The sequence below is a fragment of the Siniperca chuatsi genome, linkage group LG8 (genome assembly GCF_020085105.1).
Source record: "Siniperca chuatsi isolate FFG_IHB_CAS linkage group LG8, ASM2008510v1, whole genome shotgun sequence".
NCBI lineage: Eukaryota > Metazoa > Chordata > Actinopteri > Centrarchiformes > Sinipercidae > Siniperca > Siniperca chuatsi.
The window spans coordinates 551622-565448 of NC_058049.1; the positions used below are offsets into that span (position 1 = coordinate 551622).

General features: G+C 53.7%; 2 protein-coding genes across 3 annotated transcripts; one reads left to right on the top strand and one right to left on the bottom strand.

The window, feature by feature from the left end:
- Positions 1–3248: 3248 nt before the first annotated feature.
- LOC122880649 (exosome complex component RRP40-like) lies at positions 3249–8534 on the top strand. Its single transcript, XM_044205985.1, has 4 exons — positions 3249–3548; positions 4186–4335; positions 7527–7678; positions 7753–8534. Exons 1-4 carry the CDS (start codon positions 3324–3326, stop codon positions 7958–7960), a joined length of 735 nt encoding a protein of 244 aa, XP_044061920.1. The 5' UTR covers positions 3249–3323; the 3' UTR covers positions 7961–8534.
- Positions 8535–9139: 605 nt separating this feature from the next.
- Positions 9140–13558, bottom strand: LOC122880650 (polyadenylate-binding protein-interacting protein 2-like). Of its 2 annotated transcripts, none has more exons than XM_044205986.1 (4): positions 13400–13558; positions 12948–13145; positions 11363–11542; positions 9140–10237 (listed from the first exon to the last, which is right to left on the bottom strand). In XM_044205986.1, the coding sequence occupies exons 2-4, from the start codon at positions 13086–13088 to the stop codon at positions 10172–10174; spliced, it is 387 nt and encodes a 128-aa protein (XP_044061921.1). In that variant the 5' UTR covers positions 13089–13145; positions 13400–13558; the 3' UTR covers positions 9140–10171. The 2 variants fall into 2 exon arrangements, with proteins under 2 accessions (XP_044061921.1, XP_044061922.1); XM_044205987.1 differs by having other exon boundaries at positions 13405–13555.
- Positions 13559–13827: the final 269 nt, after the last annotated feature.

Here is a 13827-nt window from a genome sequence, read left to right on the forward strand (position 1 = left end):
ACGGCAGAGAGACGGTAGAGCGACGGACGGCAGAGCGACGGACGGCAGAGCGACGGACGGCAGAGAGACGGCAGAGAGACGGACGGCAGAGAGACGGACGGCAGAGAGACGGCAGAGAGACGGACGGCGGCAAGAGACGGACGGTAGAGCAACGGCAGAGCAGCGGCAGAGCGACGGACGGCAGAGAGACGGACGGCAGAGCAACGGCAGAGCAGCGGCAGAGCGACAGACAGCAGAGAGACGGACGGCAGAGCAACGGCAGAGCAGCGGCAGAGCGACGGACGGCAGAGAGACGGACGGTAGAGCGACAGACAGCAGAGAGACGGACGGCAGAGAGACGGACGGTAGAGCAACGGCAGAGCAGCGGCAGAGCGACGGACGGCAGAGAGACGGACGGTAGAGCGACAGACAGCAGAGAGACGGACGGCAGAGAGACGGACGGTAGAGCAACGGCAGAGCAGCGGCAGAGCGACGGACGGCAGAGAGACGGACGGTAGAGCGACAGACAGCAGAGAGACGGACGGCAGAGCAACGGCAGAGCAGCGGCAGAGCGACGGACGGCAGAGCGACGGACGGCAGAGCGACGGACGGCAGAGCGACGGACGGTAGAGCGACAGACGGCAGAGCAACGGCAGAGAGATGGACGGTAGAGCGACAGACAGCAGAGAGACGGACGGCAGAGCAGCGGACGGCAGAGAGACGGACGGTAGAGAGACGGACGGCAGAGAGACGGCAGAGCAGCGGCAGAGCGACAGACAGCAGAGAGACGGACGGCAGAGAGACAGACGGTAGAGAGACGGCAGAGCAACGGCAGAGCAGCGGCAGAGCGACGGACGGCAGAGCGACGGACGGCAGAGCGACGGACGGTAGAGCGACAGACGGCAGAGCAACGGCAGAGCAGCGGCAGAGCGACGGACGGCAGAGCGACGGACGGCAGAGCGACGGACGGTAGAGCGACCGACGGCAGAGCAACGGCAGAGCAGCGGCAGAGCGACGGACGGCAGAGAGACGGACGGCAGAGCAGCGGACGGCAGAGAGACGGACGGTAGAGAGACGGACGGCAGAGAGACGGCAGAGCAACGGCAGAGCAGCGGCAGAGCGACAGACGGCAGAGAGACGGACGGCAGAGAGACGGACGGCAGAGAGCGGCGGCAGAGACGGCAGAGCAACGGCAGAGCAGCGGCAGAGCAGCGGCAGAGCGACGGACGGCAGAGCGACGGACGGCAGAGCGACGGACAGTAGAGCGACAGACGGCAGAGCAACGGCAGAGAGACGGACGGCAGAGAGACGGACGGTAGAGCGACAGACAGCAGAGAGACGGCAGAGAGACGGACGGCAGAGAGACGGACGGCAGAGAGACGGACGGCAGAGCAACGGCAGAGAGACGGACGGCAGAGAGACGGCAGAGAGACGGACGGCAGAGAGACGGCAGAGAGACGGACGGCAGAGAGACGGACGGTAGAGAGACGGTAGAGCGACAGACAGCAGAGAGACGGCAGAGCAACGGCAGAGAGACGGACGGCAGAGAGACGGTAGAGCGACAGACAGCAGAGAGACGGCAGAGCAACGGCAGAGAGACGGACGGCAGAGAGACGGCAGAGAGACGGACGGCAGAGCGACGGCAGAGAGACGGCAGAGAGACGGCAGAGAGACGGACGGCAGAGAGACGGCAGAGCAACGGCCGAGAGACGGACGGCAGAGAGACGGACGGTAGAGCGACAGACGGCAGAGAGACGGCAGAGCAACGGCAGAGAGACGGACGGCAGAGAGACGGCAGAGCAACAGCAGAGAGACGGACAGCAGAGCAACAGCAGAGAGACGGCAGAGAGACGGACGGCAGAGAGACGGCAGAGCAACGGCAGAGCAGCGGCAGAGAGACGGACGGCAGAGCAACGGACGGCAGAGAGACGGTAGAGCGACAGACAGCAGAGAGACGGACGGCAGAGAGACGGACGGCAGAGCGACGGCAGAGAGACGGACGGCAGAGAGACGGACGGCAGAGAGACGGACGGCAGAGAGTTGGACGGCAGAGCGACGGCCGGCAGAGAGACGGCAGAGCGACGGCAGAGAGACGGACGGCAGAGAGACGGTAGAGCGACAGACAGCAGAGAGACGGACGGCAGAGAGACGGACGGCAGAGCGACGGCAGAGAGACGGACGGCAGAGAGACGGACGGCAGAGAGACGGACGGCAGAGAGTTGGACGGCAGAGCGACGGCCGGCAGAGAGACGGCAGAGCGACGGCCGGCAGAGCGACGGCCGGCAGAGAGACGGCAGAGAGACGGCAGAGAGACGCTCTCCGTCGCTCTCTCTACATGATCTACAGGTGAAGTCATAAAGTTCTTCATGTGTGGAGTCTCTGATAATCTGAAGAAAACAGTAATCTTTATTCACTCGGTGCCATAATAAAATAAAAAACATATAAATAAGAAATATAAACTTCAGTTATAATCGGGGTCCAAGCCACCGATGTGATTCGTAACAGTGGACATCGGCGACCCAGTGAAATTCGGTATCTTGGTCCACCAACAAGCCAATGTTACAGTTGGCGTCTTATAGTATGATAATTTACAAAAAACATGCGTCATGATTTATTGAAATGTAAAAAGAACTGTCAATCGGCACTGCGGTTTACGAGTCAGAAGCCTAAACGCGAATTATAGCGCCCCCTAGTGCCGGACGTGGGCCAATTGTTTTGTGCAAGTCCTTTTGCACCCCCCCCCGTGAACAGAGCGGCCTGCAGCACGACCTTCAGCAGCAGAATCAGAATAATAATAAACTGTACGAAAGCAGCAGGGTTCCTGCACTTCCTGCTTGGACCCCTAATAAAAGTCCAGTGAAGTCAGAGCGCCATCTGCTGCTCAGAGGAACACATCGCACACTGGATTCATAATCAAAAAACTTAAAACTGACTGCATAGACAATATATATCAGATGAAGCTGTTGATGAATCCATCATGAGTTCATCAGTTGATTTTCTGTCTTTCAATTAAACTTAAGGAAGTAAAAGTCACAATAGCGTTATAATTTTCCACATGTCTCTGTGTTATTTAAGTAAAAATGCAATAATCCAATTTTCATTTTCATTTCCACATGCTGCAACATGTAGGCCAAAGAGTTCGGCCCCACTGGCCCGTTGTTGCCAGGATCTACCTGGGAAGGAAGAACAAACTGGTGTCTGCGGGGAATAATGTTGACATGTTTTGTTCCTCCGGCCCGCAGAGGGCGCTGCAGGCGGAGCTTCCTGTTTCCTGCGTGTCACATTTATTTCAGTCCGTCGAACAACAACAACAACACACGTGAGTGAAGCTGTGAGGAGTCGGTATGTTTTCGTGTTTGAAAGATAAAGTCGGGCAGGTTCTGTTACCTGGAGATGAATTCTCCTTTGAGACCGACGACACCATCTCTCTAACGGATCACGTGAAACCGGAGAAGGTGGTGTGTGGTCCGGGTCTGCGGCGGAGCGGAGACCGGCTGGTGGTGTGTAAAAGCGGCGTCCTCCGACACAAACAGCCCAACATGTTCTGGATGGATTCACAGCAGAGGAGGGTGAGACTTCAGAGGCACGATGTTCACCGGATCCGTTTACATGCGGACATTACCCTCGAGTCTCTGTTTACTGGGAAATATTTACAGTAGGTTCTACAGCGTGCAGGATTCCATTTAGAAAACGCGCAATTTAGGTGTTTTCTTGTCAGTACAAATGTGCGCCCAGTGTGTCACTAATCTTTGGCTGAATTAAAGTCACTGTGGATCAGTCGTGATTGCGGCTCAAAGATGATGTTATCAAGCCGCGCTTTGTGCCGTTAAAGTTTAACTTTATGAATCAGGTCCGCTGTTAATCCTTCCCTCCGCTCGCTGAAGCGCGCCGTGCGTCAGTTCTGAAAAGTTAAGAGTAGTTAGTAACACAGTGCCGCTCGGTGAACCAGTTGCACCCCGAATTACTCAGAAGACCAAACGCATTTATGAGAGTTATTCGTTTTTGTTCTAAAAGTTAAGTCCGTTGATCCAATTTCGTCAAATTTTAAATAGCTGTTTATTTAAATGGAGTTCGGCAGTTCCCGATAGAAGGCTGTAGTGAAGCCAAGTCTAAAAGAGATATAAACACTGAAGTGGACATTTTTGTAAAGGACAGGTGTTGAAGCAGTGCATGCTGGGAGCTGAGTCTGTCCCTGTCTGTCCTCAGTATGTCCCAGCTAAAGGAGAGACCGTCATCGGCATCGTGACTGTCAAATCAGGAGACGTCTTCAAGGTGGACTTTGGAGGAAGTGAGCAGGCGTCTCTGTCCTACCTGGCGTTTGAGGGAGCCACCAAGAGGAACCGCCCCAACGTCCAGGTGAGACACTGAGGACAGAATGTCTCTGGGCGACCTGGTGTTTAACCCCTCCCTCCCTGTTACCTGTACAGGTGGGCGACCTGGTGTTTAACCCCTCCCTCCCTGTGTTACCTGTACAGGCGGGCGACCTGGTGTTTAACCCCTCCCTCCCTGTGTTACCTGTACAGGCCTGCGACCTGGTGTTTAACCCCTCCCTCCCTGTGTTACCTGTACAGGTGGGCGACCTGGTGTTTAACCCCTCCCTCCCTGCGTTACCTGTACAGGCGGGCGACCTGGTGTTTAACCCCCCCTCCCTGTGTTACCTGTACAGGCCTGCGACCTGGTGTTTAACCCCTCCCTCCCTGTGTTACCTGTACAGGTGGGCGACCTGGTGTTTAACCCCTCCCTCCCTGCGTTACCTGTACAGGCGGGCGACCTGGTGTTTAACCCCTCCCTCCCTGTGTTACCTGTACAGGCCTGCGACCTGGTGTTTAACCCCCCTCCCTCCCTGTGTTACCTGTACAGGCGGGCGACCTGGTGTTTAACCCCTCCCTCCCTGCGTTACCTGTACAGGTGGGCGACCTGGTGTTTAACCCCTCCCTCCCTGCGTTACCTGTACAGGCGGGCGACCTGGTGTTTAACCCCTCCCTCCCTGCGTTACCTGTACAGGTGGGCGACCTGGTGTTTTACCCCTCCCTCCCTGCGTTACCTGTACAGGCGGGCGACCTGGTGCTTAACCCCTCCTCCCTTTGTTACCTGTACAGGTGGGCGACCTGGTGCTTAACCCCTCCCTCCCTGTGTTACCTGTACAGGTGGGCGACCTGGTGTTTTACCCCTCCCTCCCTGCGTTACCTGTACAGGCGGGCGACCTGGTGCTTAACCCCTCCCTCCCTGTGTTACCTGTACAGGCCTGCGACCTGGTGTTTAACCCCTCCCTCCCTGTGTTACCTGTACAGGCGGGCGACCTGGTGTTTAACCCCTCCCTCCCTGTGTTACCTGTACAGGCCTGCGACCTGGTGTTTAACCCCTCCCTCCCTGTGTTACCTGTACAGGCGGGCGACCTGGTGTTTAACCCCCTCCCTCCCTGTGTTACCTGTACAGGCGGGCGACCTGGTGTTTAACCCCTCCTCCCTGTGTAACCTGCCCAGGTGGGCGACCTGGTGTTTAACCCCTCCCTCCCTCGTTACCTGTACAGGCGGGCGACCTGGTGTTTAACCCCTCCTCCCTGTGTTACCTGTACAGGTGGGCGACCTGGTGTTTTACCCCTCCCTCCCTGCGTTACCTGTACAGGCGGGCGACCTGGTGCTTAACCCCTCCCTCCCTTTGTTACCTGTACAGGTGGGCGACCTGGTGTTTAACCCTCCCTCCCTGTGTTACCTGTACAGGCGGGCGACCTGGTGTTTAACCCCTCCCTCCCTGTGTTACCTGTACAGGCCTGCGACCTGGTGTTTAACCCCTCCCTCCCTGTGTTACCTGTACAGGTGGGCGACCTGGTGTTTAACCCCTCCCTCCCTGCGTTACCTGTACAGGCGGGCGACCTGGTGTTTAACCCCTCCCTCCCTGTGTTACCTGTACAGGCCTGCGACCTGGTGTTTAACCCCTCCCTCCCCCTGTGTTACCTGTACAGGTGGGCGACCTGGTGTTTAACCCCTCCTCCCTGCGTTACCTGTACAGGCGGGCGACCTGGTGTTTAACCCCTCCCTCCCTGTGTTACCTGTACAGGCCTGCGACCTGGTGTTTAACCCCTCCCTCCCTGTGTTACCTGTACAGGCGGGCGACCTGGTGTTTAACCCCTCCCTCCCTCGTTACCTGTACAGGTGGGCGACCTGGTGTTTAACCCCCCTCCTCCCTGCGTTACCTGTACAGGCGGGCGACCTGGTGTTTAACCCCTCCCTCCCTCGTTACCTGTACAGGTGGGCGACCTGGTGTTTTACCCCTCCCTCCCTGCGTTACCTGTACAGGCGGGCGACCTGGTGCTTAACCCCTCCCTCCCTTTGTTACCTGTACAGGTGGGCGACCTGGTGCTTAACCCCTCCCTCCCTGTGTTACCTGTACAGGTGGGCGACCTGGTGTTTTACCCCCCCTCCCTGCGTTACCTGTACAGGCGGGCGACCTGGTGCTTAACCCCTCCCTCCCTGTGTTACCTGTACAGGCCTGCGACCTGGTGTTTAACCCCTCCCTCCCTGTGTTACCTGTACAGGCGGGCGACCTGGTGTTTAACCCCTCCCTCCCTGTGTTACCTGTACAGGCCTGCGACCTGGTGTTTAACCCCTCCCTCCCTGTGTTACCTGTACAGGCGGGCGACCTGGTGTTTAACCCCTCCCTCCCTGTGTTACCTGTACAGGCGGGCGACCTGGTGTTTAACCCCTCCCTCCCTGTGTAACCTGCCCAGGTGGGCGACCTGGTGTTTAACCCCTCCCTCCCTGCGTTACCTGTACAGGCGGGCGACCTGGTGTTTAACCCCTCCCTCCCTGTGTTACCTGTACAGGTGGGCGACCTGGTGTTTTACCCCTCCCTCCCTGCGTTACCTGTACAGGCGGGCGACCTGGTGCTTAACCCCTCCCTCCCTTTGTTACCTGTACAGGTGGGCGACCTGGTGCTTAACCCCTCCCTCCCTGTGTTACCTGTACAGGTGGGCGACCTGGTGTTTTACCCCTCCCTCCCTGCGTTACCTGTACAGGCGGGCGACCTGGTGCTTAACCCCTCCCTCCCTGTGTTACCTGTACAGGCCTGCGACCTGGTGTTTAACCCCTCCCTCCCTGTGTTACCTGTACAGGCGGGCGACCTGGTGTTTAACCCCTCCCTCCCTGTGTTACCTGTACAGGCGGGCGACCTGGTGTTTAACCCCTCCCTCCCTGTGTTACCTGTACAGGCCTGCGACCTGGTGTTTAACCCCTCCCTCCCTGCGTTACCTGTACAGGCGGGCGACCTGGTGTTTAACCCCTCCCTCCCTGTGTTACCTGTACAGGCGGGCGACCTGGTGTTTAACCCCTCCCTCCCTGTGTTACCTGTACAGGCGGGCAACCTGGTGTTTAACCCCTCCCTCCCTGTGTTACCTGTACAGGTGGGCGACCTGGTGTTTAACCCCTCCCTCCCTGTGTTACCTGTACAGGCGGGCGACCTGGTGTTTAACCCCTCCCTCCCTGTGTTACCTGTACAGGTGGGCGACCTGGTGTTTAACCCCTCCCTCCCTCCCTGTGTAACCTGTACAGGTGGGCGACCTGGTGTTCGCTCAGTTCATCATAGCCAATAAGGACATGGAGCCGGAGCTGGTGTGTATGGACAGTTCGGGACGAGCCAATGGGATGGGAGTATTTGGGGGAGGAGGTCTGCTCTTCACAGTCTCTCTGGGACTCGTCAGAAGGTACGAACAGCGTTCAGTGTTACTGTCTCTGACTCGATGGTCTCCGCTCCACTAAGTCTGCCCCCCCCCCCCAGACTGCTGGCCCCCCACAGCGAGGTCCTGTCCGACCTGCAGCAGCTGTTCCCCTGTGAGCTGGTGTTCGGGATGAACGGCCGTCTGTGGGTGAAGTCCTCCAGCGTTCAGCAGACGCTCGTCATCGCAAACCTGCTGCAGAGCTGCGACACCATGACGGACCAGCAGAGGCAGCAGCTGTTCAGGAGGGTGGCACAGGGGGCGCTGTAGACCAGCTGGACCACACCTACACCTGCAGATACACCTGAACCAGCAGAGACAGCAGCTGTTCAGGAGGGTGGCACAGGGGGCGCTGTAGACCACCTGGACCACACCTACACCTGAACCAGGAGAGGCAGCAGCTGTTCAGGAGGGTGGCACAGGGGGCGCTGTAGACCACCTGGACCACACCTACACCTGCAGCTGGTGCCACAGAGGACAGTGTCCTGTCTGTGTTCAGGATGAAGCAGGTGAGCAGGTTTCAAGGTGCTCAGGTGTGTTTGATCAGAGGAGGTGTTGGTGCAGAACTGGACCCTGCAGCTGGTTTTCGGTCTTTCGTTTGTTCTGGAGCTCAAAGGAACGTTCTGCAGTGTTTTAGCAGGTTTGTCAGTGACGTCGGCAGGTGAGTGAACAGGTGAGTCACCTGTTCACTCACCTGAGGCTGAAAGTCTCAGAATAAATCGGATGTTTTGTGAAAGCAGCTGCTGTCAGAAACAGTTGTAGCAAAATGTTCTGTAACGTGTTTTATTTGTGCTAAAAATGTATTTTTGTGAAAATCAACTATAAACAGTTTGTTTCCGTCGTATTTCTGAATCCGTCTCTTCGTCTGTGACGTTTCGCTCCGACGCCGATCTCTTCTCTCGTAACGAAGGAAACGTTTCGTCTCAGCGTCTCGTTTTACCTGTTTACGGTAAAACCTCCGACGGCCTGCAGGCTGACTGATCAGAGGTCAGTTAGAGACCGACGCTCCACTCTGTAACAGAGCGGTGACCCTTCTCTGATCGCTTTCAGATCAATAACTGAAGCTGATCGGCTTCGTATTAGGCCGTGCAGCCGTACGGCGACTCGGAGGGGTCATGTGACGCGAACAGGTGAGATATATAAACAGGCTGAACCCGACATACAGGAAGGTGACCTGTAATAAATGTATCCAAACCCGTCTGTGGCATCGAACTCTTTGATTCAGAAGAATTCATATTTGATCAAATCGACTGACAGAAAATTCATCATCAGATTAGAAAATCGATTAATCACAGAATTCAAACGTTTCAGCTCCTAACATCTGTCTTCTGTCAAACTGAGCGTCTTTGGCTTTTTAATAACCTGCAGATAATTCTTTAATAAAGATAATGATTGACCGATGAACAGAAAGCTGCTGTGAGAATAACTGCAGTCAAAAACCCGCTGAGGGACTTTTTCTCCATAAACATTTATTTTCAAATAGATTCAGAAAAATAGATATTATTTTTTTACAACTTTTTTCTTTATATGACTTTTTATACAGTACTTTATGTGCATTTAGAAAAAACGGCAAACAGGCATCAGTTAATGCGGCTCTGAGGGTCAGCGGGGCCCGAAAAGCACAAAGGATGCTGGGAAAAGACGGAGAAAAGCAGAGAGAACGGACCCAGAGACCGGATCGGACCGGCTCTGATCCGGATCGGACCGGCTCTGAACTCTAAATAAAATCTGAACACAACGTTTGTTTTTAGCTTTTTATAAAAGTGCAAATAGAAGCTCAGAATGTGGAGACGTCAGAGCTTTGTAACAGAAACGGTTTGTTCTGAAGGTGAACGTGAACGCTCCTCAGCTAACATTCAGAGCGTTACCACAGACAGGTGGAGAGACAGACAGGCAGAGAGAGAGACAGACAGACAGAGAGACAGACAGACAGAGAGAGAGACAGGCAGGCAGAGAGAGAGAGAGAGACAGACAGAGAGAGACAGACAGACAGACAGACAGACAGACAGAGAGAGAGAGACAGGCAGGCAGAGAGAGAGACAGAGACAGACAGACAGAGAGAGAGAGACAGGCAGAGAGACAGAGAGAGAGAGAGAGACAGGCAGAGAGAGAGAGAGAGACAGGCAGGCAGAGAGAGAGACAGAGACAGACAGACAGAGAGAGAGAGACAGGCAGAGAGACAGAGAGAGAGAGAGAGAGACACAGACAGGCAGGCAGAGAGACAGACAGACAGAGAGAGAGAGACAGGCAGAGACAGACAGACAGAGAGAGAGAGACAGAGACAGGCAGAGAGAGAGAGAGAGAGACAGGCAGACAGACAGGTGGAGGGTCGCAGTAACGGTACTCTGAACTTGAACACATGCGAGGCGAGCGCAGAACTTTGGCAACACGTCAGGCTGAAGGTCGAGTGGCAACTGGAAAATACGGCAGACATCTTGTTGATGATGTCACAGTGCGAACTGGGGGTGTCGCCCGGCGGGGTCACATGGCGTGTTTCTGGATACCTGGGATGAACTCCTTGGCGTTGGGGTTCAGACTGCTGTTCACCTGGTGGAGAGAAGAAGCACATCAACAGGTGTGTGTGTGTGTGTGTGTGTGTGTGTGTGTGTGTGTGTGTTTTAAGGCTCCTTCACACTGTGTGACGATCTTTGATCTTCGTGTCATAATAATATTTTTACATTTAAAAAAAAACGCGTTACTCAGCCACGACAATCTGCCGGACTTCAACAGAACTGTCTACCTGGTAAGTGTCGGTTGTATTTTCGTTCTCGCTAACCTACGACTCATTTCTCAATCAGCACTGCGATCAGAGTCAAAGTGACGCCTGCGAGCGCTTCGTCGGGCCGACAGCCGGAAACACAAAGATTCAGTTTACGGAGATGAAACAGAAAACGTGACGCGTTTTAGAAGAAACCCGAGAAATAGTTTTTGAAATGACAAACAGTCAAATGATTATCAAAATAGTTTCAGGTGATTTTTCTGTCGATTGTCTGAGAGTTGTCCTGGCACGTGTTGGTTGCTAGGGAACGACACCCGTCACCACGTTACCACCACGTTACCACGGTAACTGACCCAGAGTTTCCCCTGACTCTGGGTCAGTTACCGTGGTGACAGGTTTCCTGTCAGAGTCTAAATCCTGGTCGGTCAGTCTGTTACTCAGGACTTCCTGTCAGTCGCTTCTGTGAACAGCGGTTTCGCCCTCACGTTCAAATATTCCACAGCAGGAAGTCACTGACAATAAAACCTCTGCATGTCCGTCTGTCGTTCTCTCTGATCGATACGTTTCATCTCCGGCTGATTAAAGCTGAATAATGTGTTCAGTCAGACTCCACCTCTTCATCGCCACTACGGAAACGCTCGTCTGGTAAACGATGAGTTAAAGGAATAAACCTTCCTGGCAGTTTCCCGCTCGGACTCGGCTCTTTGTTTAAAGGTGCGCACACACAGGCGTTACCGTCTCTACGACCGCCGGATTAAAATGGAGGCTCTGCCGTTTATTTCCCTGTTGCCATGGTGAATCGTGGTATCTGAGCGCCACATTCACCGCGCACGAGCTTCACTCGGAGTGAACGAACTCTGATCAGCTGATCCGGAGTTCAGGGTCGGTCAGAGTTCGATGACCTGCTTTCTGAAACAGGGCCCTGATTGGCTGAAGCAGACCCGTGAACTCACCACGACGTCGAAGTCTGCGTCTGCGTCCAGGACCAGCAGGCTGATCTGATCCTGCAGCTGACCGACCGTCTGAGGGGGGAGGTCTCTGGACGGGATGAACCACTCCCACTGCTCCTCCTCCTCCAACAGCTCCTGGATACAGCGCTCGATGAACTCCTCCTCCCACAGCTCCTCCTCCACCTCAACACACACACACACGCACACGCACACACACACACACACACACACACACCACACACACACACACACACACGCACACCACACACACACACACACACACACACACACACACACACACACACACACACACACACACACACACACACGCACACCACACACACACGCACACACACACACAGTGTATCTGGGTCACATGAACTCGACTGCGGCGCTCCACGAACGTCTGGAAGATGAAAGTCGACTCGTCCGCACTCGCATCACACAATAACACGACTTACTGATCAATGCGATTGAAACTGACGATTCTGTTCGTTAATTGATTAATTGTTTTGGGCTACTGAACATAGAAAAAAAGTGTCCAAAGTGACATCATCACTCTGCGACCAACAGTCCGAAACCCAAAGAGATTCAGTTTAGATCTAAAACAGACATTTGAGTGTTTGGACCCATCTAATATTTATTTAGTATTTCTGCTTAAATGATTAATAAACTACCAAAATAACGGCCGATTGATTTTCTGCCGATCGACTAATCGATGACTAGACTGACTGTTTCCTCCTGTAGTGCGTGCAGCAGACAGTCGTGGCTGCCTGGATGTGAGACGAACGTGTAAAACACCGCGGAGCGCTTTAAAACTGGAAATCAGAGGTGGTGATGACGTCGTCCTGGAGCTGCTCCAATGGCAGCTGGTTTTACTGGATTAGAGAGACGACCTCTGACTCACAGCGTCAAAGCAACACCTGTGAGTCTGGAACAGGTGATAACATTCATGTTCAGACAACGTCTACGTGACTCGTGTGTTGGCTCGTTAGTACAAAGTATGAGACACTGAGAGTCGACTTCATAACCCTTCTTTCTCAGCAGGTTTTCGGTCTGTAGTGTTTGCACGCTGGACTAAACAACACCGAGAGCCGGGCAGCGGTGAATCTTTATTTTTAAAAACGATTAATCGATTAATCCTTTAGTCTGGAGTCTGCGTAACGTCTTCAAATAACTTAATATTCAGTGTACAATAAAACAAAACAGACGCAGAGAAAACCCTGCAGAGAGTGCACGGAGTTACTTTTCACTAGATTATCTAAACTGCTGCAGATTAACTTTCTTTGATCGACTAATCAATGAATTAAGTAAGTGGACCTTGAGTTGAAACCTTTCGGTCAAACTACTGTTTTCAAGGCCGAGAAAAACAGGACTCTTAAAAAAAAAAAAAAAAAAAAGACTCAAACATGTGAAATAATGTTTCTCTGCTGACCATCTCCAAAACCTGATGACATCATCTGCCCACGTCATCACCTGATACCTGCTCGTGGTCACGTCACACATGAACACCCGCACACAGCTTCGGGGTGTGTTTGCCCTTTAACCTGAACATCAGGTGTGTGTGTGTGTCGGGTCCGGTTCTCACCTGCCTGTTGAACTCCTCCTCGTTCTCCATCCACATGTACTCGGCGAACGGGTCTTCCTCGGAGGCGAACTGGCTGCTCAGGATGACCTCGTTGCTGATCGTCATTTTCGGGGCGATGTTGCTGAAACTCGGGTCTTTCATTTCACTCCTCTCGCGCGGAGAAACACAGCCTGGATCCCTGCAGTCCGACCTACGACACTACGGGAGACACGCGGACAGTTTAACCGTTAAACACCGACCTGTTGGTCCGTTATATCAACGTTGAGGGTCGCCGTGATGGCCGCTGTCTGATAGACGACAGCAGCCAGCTAACGACTGACTCTGCCATCTTTACAGTGAACCGACCAGAAAAACATAGTTACATCGACAGAAAAACATTAACACAAGCATTCAATGTCATTACAATAATGTAAAACTAAAACGTTGAGGGTTTTTTTTAATAACTGAAATACCTTACAACCGGATTTGTTCGACGGCTGCAGCCCAAACGGTCAACTCTGAAACTCTTCTGTAACTGTAATGGCCGCGCTGCCTCTGTTTGTTTACATCTCCGACGTCACTCTGTGCTCGCTTGTGATTGGATAAACCGCCCTGCCGCCTTCACGCGCTGCATGACCTGTTAAAAACAAAGGGACTGGGGAATCCAGTTAGCGTCGGGATTTCATTCGCGTTGATAATTAATCAGGTATTATAGCGCCATTTTATTTATAATTGGACACATTAGCCACTTAAAGCAACCTGTGTTACAGATAAACAAAAACAAACGTGTTTATTGTGTAATATTGACTCCTGAGACATCGTGTACACAGTATCCGAACTTGGAGTAGGAACTTCCTGAGGTCTTTGAAGGCAGCAGTGTATTCCGCCTGCTCAGGTACTC

Excerpts from the sequence above, each read along its gene's own strand:
- LOC122880649 (XM_044205985.1), top strand. The coding sequence starts at position 3,324 with ATGTTTTCGTGTTTGAAAGATAAAGTCGGGCAGGTTCTGTTACCTGGA. Across the intron at positions 3,549-4,185 it reads TGGATTCACAGCAGAGGAGG|TATGTCCCAGCTAAAGGAGA; the intron begins GTGAGACTTCAG and ends GTCTGTCCTCAG. Across the intron at positions 4,336-7,526 it reads GGAACCGCCCCAACGTCCAG|GTGGGCGACCTGGTGTTCGC; the intron begins GTGAGACACTGA and ends TAACCTGTACAG.
- LOC122880650 (XM_044205986.1), bottom strand. The coding sequence starts at position 13,088 with ATGAAAGACCCGAGTTTCAGCAACATCGCCCCGAAAATGACGATCAGC. Across the intron at positions 11,543-12,947 it reads AGGAGGAGTTCAACAGGCAG|GTGGAGGAGGAGCTGTGGGA; the intron begins GTGAGAACCGGA and ends GTGTGTGTTGAG. Across the intron at positions 10,238-11,362 it reads ACGCAGACTTCGACGTCGTG|GTGAACAGCAGTCTGAACCC; the intron begins GTGAGTTCACGG and ends TCTCTCCACCAG.